The 20,000-nt window shown below is 50.1% G+C and overlaps 1 protein-coding gene across 2 annotated transcripts in view; it reads left to right on the plus strand.

Annotated features, from left to right (window-relative positions):
* The window catches only part of LOC143287472 (ephrin type-A receptor 4-like), a 278,300-nt gene that overhangs the window by 239,507 nt on the left and 18,793 nt on the right, over positions 1-20,000 (plus strand). For both annotated transcript variants that reach the window (XM_076595481.1, XM_076595483.1), the window contains exon 9: positions 19,215-19,308. In XM_076595481.1, coding sequence (XP_076451596.1) covers positions 19,215-19,308 — 94 coding nt within the window. The remainder of the gene's footprint in view (positions 1-19,214; positions 19,309-20,000) is intronic.

Genomic DNA, 20,000 nt, shown 5'->3' on the forward strand with positions numbered 1-20,000 from the left:
GTTTTTCTTCAGTAAGGAAACAACAGCAACAACAAGGAAAGGCGTACACGAGTGTGGTGGATGTGTGTGTATAGACTTGGGGGATGGGGGAACATAACGACTGCCAGGATATAATAGAAGAAAACCAGCATTTGTTGCTTTGGAAAAAAAAAAAAAAACCGGGAGGCGGAGGTTTGTAATGGGCATGGGGAGGAGCATTAGGTGGGTAGGTGCTATGAGGGGGGTGGGGGTTGGGGGGGGGGGGGGGGTCTCGTATAATGGAGCGTTTCAGTCTGCGCAGATGAACGAGCTTTGCCACGTGCGTACGCTTCTACAAGCAGAAATTAATTCCCCCGACATTCATTTGTTTGTTGTTGTTGTTGTTGTTGTTGTTTTTTCCAGAGCGACTACGCATGCGACAGCGGGTGATTTTCCTATCCTAACTTGTCCCTGTCCTCCGTGCAGGAAAACGGCGAACAAAGCATAAAACACTGACAGGAGAAGAAGAAGAAGAAGAAGAAGGAGTAGTAGTAGTAGTAGAAGGAAAAAAGGAAAAGAAAAACCAAAACTCTAAACATGCTCGGGGGACGAAACGTTGCCCTTCCCGTCCTCTCCATATGTCAGGCCGCCGCTACAGCCAAACGAATGGGGCGCGGACGTTTGTTGTGGCATTCGCTCGCAGCAACACATGGTTGGATGTCAGGAAGAGATAACAGAACGGGCAGATACACATACATACATACATACACTCACACGCACGCACGCGTGCGAGCACGCACGCACGCACGCACGCACGCACACACACACGCACACTCATACGGTCCACACACGTACACGCAAGCATGAAAACGCTCACTCATACACACACACTTCACACCACACACACACACACACACACACACACACACACACGGTTTAGGCAAGGAGAGGGCGACGAGGGAGGGTTGTGGGGGAGAGGGTGCACTTTGACAGAAGGGGGAGTGGAGGGGAGTTGAGAAATGGGGGGTTGGGGAGGGGAAGGGGGAATTTCTTTCACTTGGCATTGACAAATATTGCTTCAGATGGGGAATAGGTTGTCTCTCTCGCATTGCTTGATCGCCGTTACGTGTGTGTCATAACGTGCTGGTTTACCTCTATACTGTTGTAAGGGTTAAAAAAACCAAGGGAAAAAAAGGGGTCTGCAAGGATGGCGAGAGAATTGTGGCTGTTTGTATCGTCAGACAGGGGGTTGGGTTGCATGAGCGATCTTTGCAGCGTCACTATTTTAGCTCTGCGTGAATGTTTTTTTTTTGTTTTTGTTGTTGTTTTTCCCCCAAAGTCTCTATTCTAATTCTGTGGACTTGAGAACGTTGACTTAGAATACAGCTCCCCACCAAAAAAAAAAAAAAAAAAAGAAAGAAAAAAAAAAGATGAATAAAGAAACTGAACAGACGAGTAAACACGTGAAATATACATTTGATAGAGACAATTGAAGGCAAATGGTTGGAACAAAAAAAACCATGAACAAAAAATCTGATCCACCGTTTAGCAAACGTAATGGAAACTACAGACGCTTGTATGCTCACCCAAGTGTGCTCCCCTATCGCCGCCCCTCCCCCCTCCCCCATACACACACACACACACTCTCTCTCTCTCTCTCTCTCTCTCTCCCTTTCTCCAGCCCCACTTTCTGTCTGTCCCTTGTCCCCCTGTCTGTCTCAGTCTCTCTCTCTCTCTGTCTCTCTCTCACCATGTTCCACTTCCTCTCGTGTCTCTCTTGCCTGACCATCACTTCCGAACTGGCCGTCACTTAGTGACGGTACGGTGTGGTGGTGGTGGTTGTGTGTGTGTGTGTGTGTGTGTTTGGGGGTGGGGGGGTATGGTGAGTGTGGGGGGCGACCAGATGATTGTGAAGCCCCCTCCCCACCACAACCCCCATCCCCATATGGAAATGTAAAAGCTTGGCAGACCTCGCTGGGGACCCCTTAAAACAGTCCCCATCCCTCCCCCCCCCCCCCCCATCCTCCTCCGATAGGCTTCAGCTCCTCCCAAGCCAGGCTGAGAAGGGGGGGGTGGGTGGGAGGGGATTGGAGCAGACGGAGGGGGGGGGGAGGGTGTGTGGTGGGTGGCGGGGAGGAGGAAGACCATGTTAAGAAGCGAAAGACGCGGACCTCACCACGCCACCACACACCAGGGTATCAGACATATCGACCTGCTTGTCACAGACATTTGTCATCGATTGGGTTTCGGGAGGGGCGGGGAGGGGGCCTGGGGGGGTGGGGTGGGGGGGTCATGAGAGAGACAGAGAGGATCAGGAGTGGAGGAGGGCTTTTTTTTTTTTTTTTTTTTTTTTTTTTTAAACCACCCCGTCTGGCGCGCTCCAGCTGAGCGTGAACTTCCGCTTGATTCATGCTTCCGAATCCCCTCCCCCCCCCCTCCCCTCCATCTGAAATTGTCCACCCCCTTCCACCACCACCACCACCATCACCATCCCCAGCTTCTCACGTCTCGTCTACACCCCCACCATCCTACTACCCCCTCCGCCCTCCAACACCCCCACACAGCCCTGCCATTTATACTCTCTCCCCTTTGAATCCGTTCTTTAATGTCTGTCAACCATTGCCCACTACTACTACTACCCACTTCTCTCTTCTCCTCCTTCTCCTTCTCCTTCTCCATCAGTCCTCCCCGCATCCACCCCCTCCTCCCTCCTCCGTGCCCTTCTGCCCTCTTCCCGTGTTCCGGCACGTGCAGCTTTCAGGCTCAGAGTCTCTCTCTGTCTCTGTCTGTCTGTCTCTCTGCCCCTCTCTCTCTCTCTCTTTCTCTCCCGTACCTTTCCTCTCTCTCTCTCTCTGTCTCATTATCCGTCGCTCCCCCCCCCTCTCTCTCTCTCCCCTCCCTCCCTCCCTGTATTTCTCTCTCTCTCTTTCCCTCCCTCCCCCTCTTTCTTTCTCTCTTCCTTCCCCCACCTTCTCTCTCTTTCTCTTTCTTTCTCTCCCTCCCTCCCCCCTCTTTTTTTCTCTCTTCCTTCCTTCCCCAACTCTCTCTCTTTCCCTCCCTCCCTCCCCCCTCTTTCTCTCTCTCTCTCCCTCCCCCTCCCCTCTCTCTTTCTTTCTCTTTCTCTCAGTGCCTGCCGGAAGAGGGGCGATGGGCAGTGGAGTGATCATCAGGGACTTGTCTTGAGGAGGTCCGCCGCTTGAGTCCTCTCGCCACTTCCCCCCCCCCACCCCTCCCCAACCCCCCCGCCACTCGCCAGCCCCATGTTGTGTGACGGTCACTGGCTCAGAACAAGGGGACAGGGGCACGACCGTCACGTCTACTGCTGATGCCGCGGCATGCGCTGGGTGCAGGGCTGATGATGATGCTGGTGGTGGTGGTGATAGTTCCACCCTTTTTTCTTCCCGAAACGAGAAGGGGGGGGGGGGTTAAGGCCGTCTTGTGGGGGGTTGGGTTGGGGGGGGGGGGGGGGGGGGTTCTGTGCCTGCCTGAAAGGTTCTGAGAACACAGACATGCGGTCGTTAAAACTTTGTTGGAACTTTGTGTTGGAAGTGACATGAAAACTGTATCTGACTTTTTTTGTGGGGGGTTTAAAATGAAAAAGGAAAAAAAAAAAGTGCAGTGAAAGTCCTGACACAGTCGGTCTGTGTATGGGGAGGGGGGGGGGGGGGGGGGCAAGGTCGGCAAGTCCGAGGAATTTGCACGAGTTTTGATGTGTTGTTATAGAACCTATAGCACACAGATTATCTACAGGGGGGGCCATCACGACAGCGTCTTTTATTGACAGACGGTAGACAATCTAGAAATGTCTGGGGTGATGTTCGGGTTTACCACGAACCGAGGGGAACTTTTGGAAACAGTATATGGGAAGGAGGGTTTGTGTGAGTGTACGGAGGGCATGGAAAGGGAGAAAAAAGAAGTGGGTGGAAAAGGAAGTGGGCGGAAGGGGGACAAACGGAAAAGACGTCAGAACTCTTGGTTGCCAAAAAATTCATTGGATTGGTGTTTTTTTTTAACTAATCAACTGAACTAGACGATTTACAGCTTAATTGATTGTTTATGTTCACTTCTGAAGGAGGGGTGGAAGTAATGGTAAAGCGAGCAGCAAAGGAAAAAGGGAAAGACATAAAATAACCACCTTGGAATAAGGACAGGTTTTGTCTTGAGAGAAGGGAGAATGTTTAAGCTGTGCCGACGACAGCAGTTGTTTGCCCTGTCCCAACCACACAGACCTTATTTGTGAGAGAGATTATCCTTGACATCCCCGCACCTTCCATAGTTCCTAGTTCTTGTTTGAACGGGGCCGGTTGGGTGTCCAAATTCTAAATCAGTTTTGGTGTCAGCTGTTCCGTTTGTGTCTTCTTGAGACTATCGCTGCCATTGTCAGGGTGGGAATTCCAACTAGGAACAGTTGGGTCTGAAATCCGAATGGATTTCTGCCTTCTTTTTCTTTCCTTCGTCTACTTCAGATCCTAATAGTTTCTCCCCCACACGTTTCTTTGTGAGCCTTAATGGTGTCCTCCCCCCCCCCCCTCCCGCCAACATCCTGTATTTAAATCCCCTCTAAAAAGGGATTTCACCTCGGCCTTCTGTTCGGGGTCCGGCCCCTGAGGGCTGCAGCTGGGGTGTACTCTCATCGCTTTTTAATCGTCTCGCTTCGATCCCTCAAACATGGGCTGCGTCTCTCCCTCTCTCTCTCTCCCTCTCCTGGTCGCTCGCTCTCTCGTTCGATTGCCAGCTCGTTCGCTCGTTCCTCTCGCCCTGATTACGGGGCCTGGAAATAGAAGAGTTGTGTCGCCTGATCGAATTTCGGGCCATTCCATTTTTCTTCAGAAGCAGGAACATCTGAACCGGTACTTGGGCTAAATTGGTATCGACCACAATTCCTTGTCCACCACAACAAAGGTTCTCTCTCTCTCTCTCTCTCTCTCTCTCTCTCTCTCTCTCTCTCTCTTCTCCACACTCACTCTCACCATCGCAGAGATCGGTGTGAAACGATATCGTTGTAAACGGGACCGTCCTTTGTATGTGGACCGAGCTGTCTAAACGTTCGCTTCTCTGTGTTCTGTTAGCAAGGCACATTCTATTTTTTTTTTGGAGAACTATTCGTTTTCAACAGCTCTAGCTCGGGGATGGCATTTGGTGATCGGCAAGCAGAACACGAATGTGGGAGTAAGGGTTCAGACCGAGTTTTGCTTTCGATAGCTCAGATGTTGTTTGGAAAAGGAGGGGGAGGGGGGGGGAACACCCGACTAAAGAGCGAATGTTTGCTGATGGTATTTTATGTCTATCCTCTAACTGTGATGATTGCATGACCGTGATTATCTGTGTGCGATTTGCTTCGGGTTAGCATTGAATCTGTTGATGTACTTTATGTATAATTATGTGTTGGATAAGTGTTGTTCTCGTGCATTGTTAATGTGTTTCCACACCGTGAATTAGTTTATCATATGAGTATTCAGTGTTCTGTTGATACCAGGATTGTGACCTGCAAAATGTGGAACCGGTTCAAAGCTGGACGGACGTCCATCCCAAAGGGGGGGGGGAAAGCCGTTCAGAGACATGGGTCTGTGATGTGTAGCCAGTCGGCTCCTTGTTAGTCCATGTCATGAAATCAGAAACCGCACTCACCACAGCGTTGTTCTCAGCGGTTTCAGGCCCCCACCCCCCATCCCACCCCACCCACACCACCACACCCCCTGACCTTTCCTTTGTCTGTTGGTGCCCGGTCACATGATCGGACTTCAGAGGCCACCTTCATTTTTTGCAGTGTAACTTCGGAATGGTTGGAGCAGATGAAAGGACGCCTTGTTTCTTCTCCGTGGTAATATTTTATCCAACCCGTGCTTCCCTGGCGGTGTGCTATCTGTAGCAGCGTTAATGTCCTCACGTGCAGGAGAATGAAGGGAGCGGGAACGACCTGCGGGTTTGGCGCCTTGTTGAGGCAGGTGCTTGAAGAAGAGACGAGTGACACAAGACGGAGCGTGGCACGCGCGCACACACACACACACACACACACACACACACACAGGCTGATGTCTGTCATGTCTGGTCTCATGCCCATGAAGACAATGGGATGACACGGGGCCCCTGTGAAACGAGACCTGACTGGCTTGTTGACTGCAATTTGGGCCAACAAAGAACAGCAGATCGTGCAAGTGTGCATGTGGGAGAAGAGAGAGAGAAAGAGAGAGCATGGGGCACTTTTGATGTGTCTTGAGTTGGCTTCCCGCCCTCACTTCTAAAGTTTAGAGCCACCACCGCTCTTTCTCTTTCTTCGGCTCGCACTTTGTCTCCTCCCCCCCCCCCCCCACCTCTCCCCGCCAACCCCAACCCCGTCTCTCACCCCTCTCTCTCTGTCTGTTGGTTCCAGTGTTGATGATGACACGGAGTGGGGATCCTCCCCAGTAGTGTGCTTGTTATCGCAGGCCCTGGTTCCCTCTTTTGGGTCCTTTTGATGGTCGTGTTGTGTGTTTGCTTCCGAGTTCCTGGCGCGGAGAGAGAGAGAGAGAGAGAGGGAGAGAGAGAGAGAGACGCCGCATCTGGGGGCCCAGTGTGTTTTCTTTTCCCTGTACCCTTTCCTAGACCCCGGGCACACGTTCCCCACCTGGGCCAGTGTCAGGGGATCAGTGTATAGACAACAGCTGCAGTGTCAGCTGATGCCGCTGTTGTTGCTGGGGTCTCTTTGGAGGTTCTGTTTTCTTCTACTTCTTCTTCTTTTTTCTTTTTCCTCCCCCTAAATAAGCCCCCAGGGAGAGTGCTAACAGCGCGTTATTTGGGAGTGCCCCAGACCTGGGTTTATTATTTATCACTGTTCTTCTTCCAGAATCAGTTCAGAGACTGTGAAGGGTTTTTTTTTTATATTTAATGATACCATGCAGAAATACTTGTTCCTGTTTGAAAAGTACATCCATGCAACCGTTTACAAAAATATCTACTTTAGCCAGTGCATGCATTGATATTATGTGTATATACAAATGATGCATGCCCGCAAATACATACTGTTGAGGATAGTTTGTCCACACTGAGAGAAGGCATCTTTCTTATGAGGGTAGAATGATTCGACATAGCCAGATCCCCGTTCTTACTTCCTCCTTTTTTTGTAGGCTCTCAAGAGTCGACAACTCTGGATCACCGTCATGTTGATCACTACACCACCAGTCCAGGTGGTTGAGGCATTGTCGATGCTCCGTCGATGCTCCATCCTTTAGCAAAAAACACTGGAGTCTGCTTCCCGTCATAAGGTTTCCTTTATCCTCGCACATACCGCGATGTCACACATAGGACTATCAAGCTTGCGATATGGCTTGAACTGTCATGACTCCTCTTTTTAAAACCTATCTTTTAACACTCTCAGCTTCCTTGTTCTCCAACACCACCCATGTCAGTTCATTCTGGGAGGGGGAGAGTGTGTGTGGGGGGTGGGGAGGGTGAGGGTTTTTGAGAAAGAGTGGTCATGAATGTTTTAGGTAACTTGTAATAGTTTTCTTTCATGTAAAGCACCCTGAGCTCTTAGAGAGAAAGGGCGCTATATAAATGTACATTAGTAGTAGTAGTAGTAGTAGTAGTAGTAGTAGTAGTAGTGGTATGACCCATTGCACCGAACGGTCTCGAAAGGTGCACAGCTCCTCGTCTCCCTAAGTTAAAACAGTAGGGGGGCGATCCGGGGTGTTTGGTCGCAAAGGCCAGTTGGGCAAATCTGTAGTGGGTCCCAGTACCAGATACCCTCAAGGTTTTTTTGTTTTTTTTTTCTACGCCTTTTTTGTGTTCCCGTTCTATTGGCAGAGCTGTTGCATCCGATACAGGCAATGTGATCCTGGAGATGAGGTCACGGGTGTAGCTGTGACGTGTCACACCCACCCGCCTCTTGGGCCTGAACTTTGCTTTCTCCCGGGGCTGTAAGTGGCCCACTTCAGTCAGTCAACTGGGCGTGCACATCAGTGCTTTGGTTTGACAGACAGACGGGGTGTATGTGTGGTTTGGGTGCTGATCATCCTGGTCTGGAATCGCCGGCGACGGCAGGATGGTTCTTGATAAGAATTTTCCTTAAATATATTCTGATGTTGATGGAATTGCCGCTTGTAAAGCACTCCTCTGTTTCGTGTGAGGACTAAATGGATATGAAGAAAGGGCGTGGAGGGTTGGTGCTGAATTGTACATTTATAAGGTTTCTTATCTTCTTTTTTTTTTAATCTCATGTTCTCGGTAACCATGACACTGGAAGGACCATCAATCAGCATTTTCAATGTTGGTAACCTATGTCGAAATTTGTCCGAACGCAGTGACGCCTCCTTGAGCTACTGAAACTGAAACTATGTCGAAGCTCTCTTCTTTTTTTTAAACAAGAAAGAAAACAGAATAACTGTTTACTTTGGAAACAGGAAATGTTGGAAAGTTGTATCCTTCACATGACTGTAAAGACAGCTGACACAGGGCACCAGCACAGGAAGGACTCTGGCCTGTTACAGCACTGCGGCCGCTGCACTCAAGTCTTTGGTTCTTGCTGATGGCATTGGCAGAGAACCGGGCTCGACTGGTGCAGAACGTGCAGCGCAAACGACGTTTGTCAAGCTTGCTCAGTAGTATAGAGGTGACCGGGGTACGTGTGACAACAGTCCTCTCCCCTGTGTGCAGATGGCTCTGATCTACTTCGTCTTCCATGGAGTGTCCCACGTGGCTTTTCTCAACTTCCTGTTTCTGGTTGTTTTGTTTTGTTTTCTTCTGTTTTTTTTTTTTTTTTCTCCCCTCTCCGACGAAATAATAAATAAATAAGGCTTGTGAAATTGTGCAAGCGAGTGTGCCTTCTGTGGGTAGGACACCTTAGCGGCGGCAGCTGAGGAAAAGACAGATGGTGTTTGCGGCTTGCCAGGCGGTGTTAGTGTTCGGTTCCTTGGTTGTCGTGTTTTTTTCATCAAGGAACACCTCCCCCCCCACCCCCCCCCTGTTGGCGGTGGTGACGAGGACACAGGTCTGTCCACTGCGCTGGCGGTCAAATCTGCCGGCTCCCAGACTGACCACACCCTGGTCGAGAGCTTCGGCTGTTGGGCAGTCTCGAGTCTTTTTTTTTTTTTTTTTTTCTTTCCACAATGATGACGACTCTCTGTTTGTTTGGTGTGTGTGTGTGTGTGTGTGTTGGGTAGGGGGGGCGCGTGTGGACGTGTGTATGTTTGTGCAATACTTTATTTCCAGCACTTGGTTTGCATGTGAGTGTGTTGTGTATGTGTGTGTGTGTGTGCGTGTCTGTCTGTTTCAAGTGTGTGGATGTGTATGAGGGAGTGAGAGGGAGGAGGGGGGGGGGGGGGGAGGGTCGTGTGCGAGCTCGCCCCAACCTACAAAACGTACGGAACCATGCACCAAGCACCAGCGCATTTCCACAGGTGCAAAAACAACAGCCGGAATATTTCCTCCCCTGAAGTATTATGTTTGTTTTCCGTTACCTCTCGCCTGCCATAGCGCATGCCTGAAAGCCGAGATGGCGACAGGAGCATCGTATATGATGATGGCGCTGCGCGTTCCCCCCCCCCCCCCCCCCCCCCCCCCCCCCCCCACACACACACACACGCGCCACTCCCCATCACTGCTCTGGCAGCAAAAGAGATCTGGCAGTGGATGACAGCGCCAGACAACAACGGGGCAGGATCTTCCTCCTCCTCCTCCTCCTCCTCCTCACCCTGAGGTACCTACTACCGCTCCAGATTCGTTTCGTCCGGGGTGGGGAACGTTTCGTCGGGGATGGGTTCCACAATGCGGTGTTGTTCTCGGAGCGCCCAGATAGCGCTCGTGTTGACAAGGCTAAGGTAATGGAACGGTGCTGTGTTGAGGGGGGAAAGGGGGGGGTGGATTTTTTGGGGGGAGTCGGGGGGGGGGGGAGAAACAATGGGGGTCGGGACTCGACAGAGTCTGAGGGCTGCCAGTTTTGGTGGAAGGCGGGGGAGGGGGGGGGAGGAGGGTTGGTGGTGTGGGGTGGGGATGATTGCAAAAACGTCCCTCCCCCGATATGTTTCTGGCATGCAGTTTTTCCGAGCGGCGTGGCGCTGTCGGGCATACCTCGTGAAATTGAAAACAGTCGATTCTGGCGTGCACGTTAGGTGGGTGGGTGGGTGGGTGGGGGGGGGTTGGTGGGTGGCTGCGGGAGGTAGGTGGAGTGGGTGGGTGGAAGGGGGGAGGGGTTATGCCAGAATGCCGTCGTCCTACCAAAGTGGCAAGCGTGAGACATGGTTTGCTGTCTGAAAGTGACTGCTTTCTGTGTCTGTCTCTCTCTCTCTCTCTCTCTCTCTCTAGCTCTCTCTCTCTCTCTCTCTCACACACACACACACACACGCACACACACACACACACACACACACACACACACACAACGACGTGGGCTTGTTCGTGTGAATGCATGCATTCTAACAGCATGTACGTGTACACACGTATGCTCGGCCATCCATCTATTTTTTCCGCTTTTACTTTTTTGACACAAACAATCCGTATACAGCACTCTATGGTCCGTGATGTTAGAGGCAGCTCATCCCTTGAGACGCTGGGCTTCACAGGCCTTGTAAAGCATCGGTGGAAGTCGGCATGTTTTATTTCATTTTGAATAGCGTGGCTCTGTCGTTTTCGTGTGTGTGTGTGAGAACGCGCGCGCGTACGTGCGTGCGCACATATTTGTGTGTGTGAGAGAGAGAGAGAGAGAAAGAGCTCGTGTGTCTACTCGACTGCCCGCAAGCCTCCCCCCCCCCCCGCCCAACCCCCTCCTCACTTCTTCCTCCATATCCCCCTTGTAATGACAGATCCGTAATAACAAAGAGATGCATTCTCTCTGCAAAACGGATCGGAATCATTGCCTGCACCTCCTCCTCCTCCACCTCCACCTCCTCCTCCCACCCCCACCTCCCGCTTCCTCTCCCCCCTCAACAACAGCAAGTGCTCGCCCCACAACAACAACAACGGCAGCAGCAGCAGCGCACAGCGGTGTGAGTGGGTCTGGCCAAATGACTGGGATTACAACAAAACAAGAAGCAATGATGAATGATACATGCTCCCCTCTTTGTCATTTGTCGCTGACAGAACATTACACCCACACATCCCCCCTCACCCCCCCACCCCCAGATTCATTCTCCCTCTGTGTGTGTGTGTGTGTGTGTGTGTGTCCTGGAATTATTCTATTCTACATTGGTGTGTCAGCAGACACCAGAAAATAACATTAGAGCCGCCAGTTGGCAGCGATCGAAGCCAGGTTATTCTTCTCTTGTCTTTTGTTTTTGCCTTTTGTTGTTTATGTGTTGTTGTTGTTGTTGTTGTTTTATTGTATTATTTATTTATTTATTTATTTGTTTGTTTATTTGTGGTACAGCGACTGGGGTGAGGAGGAGAGAAAGAGAATAGTGCATGTAGCTGGAGAGTGTAGGGAGCTGAGGGGGTACGTTTGGAAAGGGTACCCAGCTGGATCCGACCGGGTGGGAACTTCCGGGTTGGCTTTCCGTCGCTGTTCCGCTTCGTATCGAATGAGGCTGGCGTTACGAGATGCAGATGTGTGTGTGTGTGTGTGTGTGTGTGTGTGTGTGCGTGTGTGTGTGTTTGGGGATGGGGGGTGGGGGAGAGACAGGAGGAAAGAGGAGGGGGGTTGCGTGTATATATATATTTTTATTATTTTTTTATTTTATGTTTTGGAAGTTAGCTTTTTCCTCTTGCGTCGGCGCTTCTGCTTCTTGTCAACTGGCCGTGGGATGGGAGAGGGGGAGGGGAAGGGTGGCGGGGGAAAGGGGGAGGAGGGTGCCGTGTTGGGTGGGTGGGTTAAGAAACGGTGAGCTTCGCTTGTGTGTGTGTGTGTGTGCGTGCGCGCGCGCATCTCTAATGTGTGCATCTCTTGTGTGTGTGTGTGTGTGTGTGTGTCCCCTGTCACACCCGTGTATTACATGTGCAATCACCTGTATTTTGGACGGACGATCCGCATTGATTGATAGCCAAGGGACAGATAGAAAGCTCAGCCATAAAGATGACTGTATAGAATAGGTGATCACATATTTCACGCAACATAAACTGAACATGTAATTGTATAAATTAGAGAGAGAGAGTGTGTGTGTGTGTGTGGTTTCTTGTGGGTCCTGATTTAACTTACCAGCTTTCCTACCCACCAACATGTTGTCACACCATGTGTCTGGCTTGTACCCCCTCCATACCCCCCCGCCCCCCCGCCTTCCTTTCCCTGTCTGGTTCTTCACCCCCTCGCTCCCGTCACTGTGTCTGGGAAGGTAAGACAGGGTGGGGGAAATACGTAACAGGGGTGTTGGTGGGAACGCGTGTGTGTGTGTGTGTGTGTGTGTTTTCGTTTCCCACTCCCTGTGTGTGTGTGTGTGTGTGTGTAAGCGGAGGGAGAAGGGGAGAGAAAGGTTTCGTGCTTATTTACCCCTGTTGTTTAGACAGAAGTGTTTATCTTGTGCTCTCGTCTCTTCTTTCTTCGTCTGCTTCTTCTTCTTCTTCTTCTTCTTCTTCTTTTCCCCTCTTCGTGGCTGTGTTGTGATGTGTGAGGGAGGGAGGGAGGGAGAGATGGTTGTCTGAAGGGAAGGTGGTGGGGGCGGGAGAAAGGAGAGAATGCTGCCAGCTGTTTCGCACCCAATGAACGCCAAGATTTTCTTGTGTTCTGTTTTGGGGGAATTTTTGTTTATTTTATTTTATTTTATTATTATTTTTAATCAGTGTTGCAAGTACCAGCACGAGGTGAGTTTTGATGTGTCAGTGTCGTTTTCGATTTGTAAGCAGGGATGTGTGAGCGGTTGGTTGTTGGGGTGCAAAGTGAGGAGTATAGTTTGGTAGCGCTGAAGTCGGGGTGTTGTTTTGGCAGTAGCAGGGTTGGAGATGTAGAGGACGCTACTGCACAACTATCGTATGGCTATATCCACAATGCCTCCCCTCCTCCCAACACACACACACACACACACACACACACACACACACACCCTCTTCTGCGTGACTGGCAGAGTGAACGTCCACACCTTGGGAACACCACTACTCATTCCGTCTTTATCTCTCTCGATGGACTTCACAGCCAATACTGTTGTTGTCTCTGTCTCTGTATCTATCATTTTCTGCCGTGTAAGTTTTCGTTTACGGAATGAAGGCAGATCGAAGGTTATTGTTATTAGGGGGGGAGGGGGGGGGGAGTGATTGTGGATATTGCCGTAGAAACTTGTTTGTTCGCGAGTGCGAGACATTTTCTTTAGGGGGAGAGAGAGAAACAGTTTTAGAATGGAAGGTGAAGAGAAATCACCATCGCTGTATCATAAATGTCCATAGTCACGTCCCCACAAACGAACGAGACATCATTAGCAGAACGACACGCACTGATTGATTGCATTTCACCTTCATGAAGTAAGCATCTCTTAAACAGCACCTTTGTTTGAACTGCGACGGATTGTGTTTTTAGGCACATGTGCCTCTCTTGAGTTTTTGGACACTGACAAAGCTTGAACATGCACTGAATTTTATTATATATTCGCTCCGGTCAATTCTGTGAATGCACTCTCAATATTTCGCCCCGTCTCAATACCACCCTTTGAGAATTTCAAGTGTTCATAAAAGCAAGTGGTGTCTGTGGTACAAAACGCGCGCGTGCGCGTGTGTGTGAGAGAGAGATATAGAGTAGGGAGGGGAGGGGGGGTTGAAGGTGGGCTTTCCTGCCTGCCTATATCGTTGGCTCCCTGAGGGGAAAAAAAGTTGGGCGGGGGGGGGGGAGGGAGGAAGGATCACCGGTAAGAAAGCGGAATGAATTGAGTGCCACGTCCATCATCAGTTTTTGGAGGGTGGGGTTTATGCTGGGTAATTTCATTACGCTCCGGCGGCTGGGTTGGATCAGTGGGAAGTGATGTCACCTCCTCCCCCCCCCCCCCTCCACCCCCACGCCCCCACCCCCTGTCTCTGCCTCCTTCTCTGGCCCCCTCTGTCTCTCTTTCAGTCTCTGTCTCTTTCTGTCGCTGCATCTCTCTCTCACTCTCGTTTCTCTGCTCCGTCCTCCATCTGTGTTTGTCTCTGTTTCCATCTCTCTCTCTCTCTTTATCTCTCTCTCTCTCTCTCTCTCTCTCTCTCTCTCTCTCTCTCTCTCTCTCTCTCTCTCTCTCTCTCTCCCTCGCTCTCTGGTAAATGAATATATACACGACCCCACAGCCCGTCTCTGTACCTGCCTCTGTCTCTGTCTCTCTCTCACTCTCTCGTTTCTCTGCTCCGTCCTCCATCTGTGTCAGAGACAAAGTTTCCCTCTCCTATTCCCTCTCCGTCTCTCTCTGTCTTTATATATATATATATATATATATATATATATATATATATATATATGTATGTATATATGTATGTATATATGTATGTATGCATACAACCACACAGTCCGTCTCTGTCCGTGTCTTTCTCTGTCTCTCTTCCTCTCACTTATCTCTCTCTCATCTCTCTCTCTCTCCTTCACACACACACACACACACACACATCCACACACACACCCCCAGACCTGATCAGTATCGATCGGTGCATCAAGCCTTTCCCTTTCCCCTTGCTGTGGTGTCAGCGCGTGATGGTTGACTGCAGCCCGCGACAGGGGGGAAGGGGAAGGGTTGCTGGGAAGGGAGGTAGTGGGGGGGGGGGGGGTGTGAGGGGGTTGGGGGGGCTGGGAAGTGAAGTATGGTCCGGAGAAGAGACACTCCAGGCACTCCATGTCCAGTGTGCCATGAGGCATGCTTGTGTGTGTGTGTGTGTGTGTGTGTGTGTGATGCCGTGTTTTTGAGGGGGTGGAGGAGTTCACTTGTGAAAGCCCTCGTCGTTGAAGCGTCTTGTCGATAGACCGCGTAGCGGTGTGGTGATAGTGATATCACTCGTCACTCTCGGGGGTCGTCTCCCTCCTCTCTTCTCTCCTCTCTTCTCTTCTCCTCTCTTCCCCCGTCTGTACGCACGCGCGCGCGTGTGTGTGTGTGTGTGTGGATGTGTGTTGCACGTTCGGTTGATAAAAAACAAAAAAACAAAGTAAAGAAAAAATACGAGACACTACCTGCAGAAGCTTTTTTCCTCTAAAGAAGATGGACCGTTTGCTGCCAGTGCATGCTGCTGTTTGCTGCAGGCTGGTGGGGCATTACAAGTACGCCGGGGGGGTTGGGGGGGGGGGGGAGCATCATCCAATCAGAATTGGAGCGCTGCAAATGAGTCTCAAGAAGAAGACGTAGAAGAAGACATTGAGCTTGATTGACCATTTCAACAACGACCATCATTGCCCCTTGTTAATTCTTTCCCCTTTTTTTTTCTTTCTTTCTTTCTTACTCGCCTCTTCTCTTCCACCTCTTCTTCCTCCCCCCGCCCCCACCGCCTTTCTTTCTTTTTATTTTATTTTATTTTTTTGTAAGCTGGAATGGAAACACATGCTTCTTATTCCCTGGCGGGGGTTTGGGTTTGATTTGATGGGGATGTGCTCATCGGGGGGAAGATCCCCTTGTAGGATGAAAATGGCCAAAGGGAGCAAGGCGTGGAGGAGTGGGCGATAGGAGAGAGGGGTTTGGGAGGAGTGATGATGATAGGGGCTAATTGTGGGAAGGTTCGCTCGCGCTAGCTAGCCCCTCGTTCTTGTGGCCTGTCCGTAGATGACCTGGAGAATGAGGGAGGGAAGTTGAGGAGAGATTGCGTCGTGCATGTCGTTGTTGTTGTTGTTGTGGTGGTGGTGGTGGTGGTGGTGGTTTTGCAGGTTCCTGCTGGGTGGGTTTGTGTTTGTCTTGCCTTGTTCCCAGGGACGTAGGTGGCACGTTCCTCTCGCCTCTTGATGTGTGTGAGAGGGTGGGGGTGGGTGGTGATAGAGCATGTGTGAGTCCCTTTTTTTGGGGGTGGGGTTGTGGGGGTTGTGGGGTAGATGTTGTGTGTCTGAATAATTGAGTGTCATTTTAATACCCCATGTGCCACATCAAATTGTAGTGTTTGAAGCCAGTGTTGAAACCTTACACCTGTCTGTTTTGGTTGACGATTTATTGCTTAACTCTCTCCATACGAACGGCGAAAGAGACGACGTTAACAGCGTTTCACCCCAGTTACCATCATCACAATATTGCAAGCGGAAGGCTCTTATACTGAAGAGGTGAATGTTGACAAAGAATACCACAATTCTGACGACGGAAGCTAAAGGTTGGGTCATTCAGACACCCACTGGACACCCGAGGGGTCTGTGTAGAGGAGAAGAGAGGACTGGCCGTACTGAGTGAGTTAAAGTGGTGACCGGGTAGAGGGCAGTCAGTCATAGGGAAGAAGGAACTATGGCACCATGTCATCGTCTTGACCGCTGTCCGTCAGTCTCTATGTGTCTGTCTGCCTGTCTCTCATTCTCTCCCCCTCTGTTTGATCCTGTGTCTCTGTCTCTGCCCCCTCTCTCTCCCTTTCTGCCCCCTTCGCTCCCTCTCTCTCTCTCTCTCTCTCTCCCCATCCCCTCCTGTCCCTCACTAATCCCTTCCCAGCCTCCCCCCACCCCCCAATTTCATTATTCACTCACACCCCTTTTCACACACGCGCAACTGGTTTTAGTAGTACTAAAGATTCTCCTGCCCATTACCCCGCATCATCATTATCATCATCGTCATGTTCATCATCATCACCATGACTGTTTCTCCCCCTACCCCACCGTCCCTCCTCCATTTTGCCCTTGCTTCAGTGAGCACCGATTCTGCTCAATCGAACGAAGGCATTCTCTCCTTATCCCCAAAGCTGAACCCGCCCCCCCCCCCCCCCCCCACCACCCACACACACCGCACCCCCATCCCAAGTTTTCCACCACCCATCTCTCTCTCTCTCTCTGTCTCTCTCTCTCTCTTTCTCTTATGTGTGTGTGTGTGTCTCTGTCTGTCTGTATCTCTCTCTCTGTCTCTCTCTCTCTCTCTCTCTCTCTCTCTCTCTCTCTTGTGTGTGTGTGTCTCTCTCTGTCTCTGTCTGTCTATCTCTCTCTCTGTCTGTCTCTCTCTCTTTCTCGTGTGTGTGTGTGTGTGTCTCTCCCTCTCTTGTCTTTCTCTCTCTCTCTTTCCCCTCTCTCTCCCTGTGTGTGTGTGTCTCCTTTCTCTCTCACTCTCTCTCACTCTTCTCTCTCTTTCCCTCTCTCTCTCCCCCCCCCCTCTCTCTCTCCCCACCCCCTTCCTCCAGTGCAGCGCTCATGGAGTGGAAGGAAGGCTATAAAGCCTGCTGCCATTGGCATGGGAAAAGGGATCTTCACCCAGGGCTAACAAACTATCCAATTTCGTTAACTGTCGTTTGCTGGGGATTACGTCGTGATTTGATGGACATTGGGGGGTCTCTCTGACTCTTCCCCACTCTCCCCCCCCCCCCCCCCCCCCGCACTCCTCCCACCTCCACTTCCTCTTCTCCACCCACCTCATCCTCCTCCGTTCTCCTCCCGTATCAGCCCCCCCTCCCACCCCCACCCCGACTCAACCGCCCCCTGCACACCATTCTCAGCCCTGGCTTTAATTTGTTCAAAAGAACAAAACAAAACCAACAAAAAAAGACACACCCAAAAATCGTGTGAGTCACAAGCAAGCATTCTGTTTTGGAACCCTTGTTTCCTGCCCCGTCGACCTTTTTCTTTTCTCCTGAGTGGGGGTGGGCTGGTTGGTCATAAGGAATAGAAAGGGAAAATCAGGAATTGTGAGGAGTTTGGGGGCATCCTCACACACACGCCCTTGTCAGGCGTTGTGATCCTGACATACTGCCTTGTCCTCCTCCCCCCCTCCCCTCGCCAATCCCCCCCCACCCCCCACCACCCCCCACACTCCGGGTTTTAACAGAACGGTGGCTCATTTGACTGGCAAGAAGAGTGCGTGCATAGGGATGGATGGAGGGAAAGGCTTGAATGAAAAAAGATGGGGGAGGGGGTCATGGAAGGGCGGAGGATCGGTGATTTTGAAGAAAAATGAAAAAGGGGAAGAAAAGAAAAGGAGGATGAGACACACTGGAGGAAGCGTGATTTTGTCGGGCGAAGAGTTGAGGTGGGGACTGTGATTGACTGAAACTTTTCCGGGGGAAAAAAAAGAGAGAAAAATAACAATAATGAAAGAGAATCAATGTTTTCCCCCATACTTGAAACGACGAGAATGCGTGGAAGAAGAAAGAAAGATGAAACTCTGTGCGTGTGTGTGTGTGTGTGTGTGTGTAACAGACAGACACATAGACAGACAGACAGAGTCTGTGTATTTGTGTGGTTATGTGTGTATGTTGTACCTAAAAAAATTGAAGGAAAGAAGGAACGAATTCCATTACATATTTAGAAAATGAATCGAGGTTTATTGATGATAAGCTATACGGCTTCTGTTTTCTCAGACATATTGGGGGAGATGGTGGTGCGTGGCTTTTTGACGAAATTACAATATCGCAGCAACAACAACAACAAAAAATTTCTGCCCATGTTTTAAGTATGAAGCCGAACAACCCTGTGAGCAATATTTTTTTTTAATCAGCTCGGCTCGAGGACAGAAAGCTGGAACAAACAAACCTTTGACAATTGCCATTCATAAATGATTGATTCCTGTTGATGAGATAACTCGACGTTCATTGTCAAGTGCACAAGACGACATGGAGAGAGGGGGGAAAAACAAAACAAAACAAAACAAAACCAAAAAAAGTAAGTCGCATGGATCGGGTTTCTGAAATAGGATTCGTGACATTTGCGGAGTAAGGGAAGCAACTCGTTATCACCGACGCCGCAAACGATGATATTATGTCCCTGTTACTGGACCGATTGCATCGTTTATTCGTTTTTATTTAAAACAGTGAGAGAGAGAAAGAGAGGGAGAGAGAGGGAGGGTGGGGTGGGGGGAGGGTACGTTAATAAGATAATGGATGGTTTTATTGTTGCCTGTTATATGCTGTCCGCTAACTGATGTAGAAATAAGAACCAGTTAAGGGAGTTTTCAGCTTTGTGTTTCATCTCTGTGTGCTTTGTGTGTGTGTGTGTGTGTGAATAGAATAGAATAGAATAGATTTTATTGTCATGAAACCGTAAGGTTTATAAGACACAATTGCAATGGTAAATGAATGAACGAATGAAAAACACACAATTTATCGATCAGTTAATGCGGTAAATTGCAGCAGCATTCATACACAAATTTTCCTAATCTTGTTTGTATATATTCATCATCTGTTAGCATCACCTGACTGGGAATATGTCCTGTGTTATTCGAATTTTGAATATCTTTGTGTGTGTGTGTGATTATTCGCTGATGTTGAAGAAACCAACAGAAAATGAACCGGGCCTGTGTGGTGGTGTGTTGCAGGTGAGCGCTCAGACCAGCAAGGGTTGGGGAGACTACAGCGATCCTCTGGAGGTCTTCACTGGGCAGGACGGGGAGTACAAGTATGAGGATGAAGGTACGGGACGCTTTGTGTGTGTGTGTGGTTGTGTGGTGTGGTGTTTTTGAATGAGTGTGTGTTTGTCTTTGATTGTATGCGCGAGCGTTTTTTGTTGTTGTTTGTGTGTGTGTGTGTGTGTGTGTGTGTGTGTGTGTGTGTGTGTGTGTGTCTCCAACCCACCACTTTCTTACTCCTCCTCTCATCCTGTTTCGTCCTCTCCTCCTCCTCCTCCTCCTCAACCCCTCTCTCCTCCCCCTTCCATCCCCCCCGCCCCTCTCCTCCCTCCACGTCCCGAGCCACCTGTTGCACCTTTTCATCCGTATTCCTGTCAAGTGTTGGGGTGGGTTCTTGGAAGCAGGAGCATAATACCCAGCATGCACACCCAGCCTCCAGGTAAACGGGGAGAAATGAGCGACTGCCTTAATGGCGGGGTTAACGGCGGTCATTCCCGTAAGAACCCCCCTGTTCTTGCATGCCAAGGAGATTGTAGCCGACTTGAGCAGAAAGGAAGTTTGGAAAGGAAGAAACAAAAGAAAATTCCTGATCCCTTCTCTGCAACTACTTCTTCCTGCCCCCCCCACCCCCCACCTTTCCGCTGTTCATCTTTTTTTTTTTTTTTTTTTTTTTACCCCTCCGTAGCAGGAACAGCAGCTGTGTGGATATGTTAACTGTTCTCGCTTGCCAAGCCGTTTCCTTTTTACAGGCTGTAT

This window comes from Babylonia areolata, chromosome 11 (assembly GCF_041734735.1).
Source record: "Babylonia areolata isolate BAREFJ2019XMU chromosome 11, ASM4173473v1, whole genome shotgun sequence".
Lineage (NCBI taxonomy): Eukaryota > Metazoa > Mollusca > Gastropoda > Neogastropoda > Buccinidae > Babylonia > Babylonia areolata.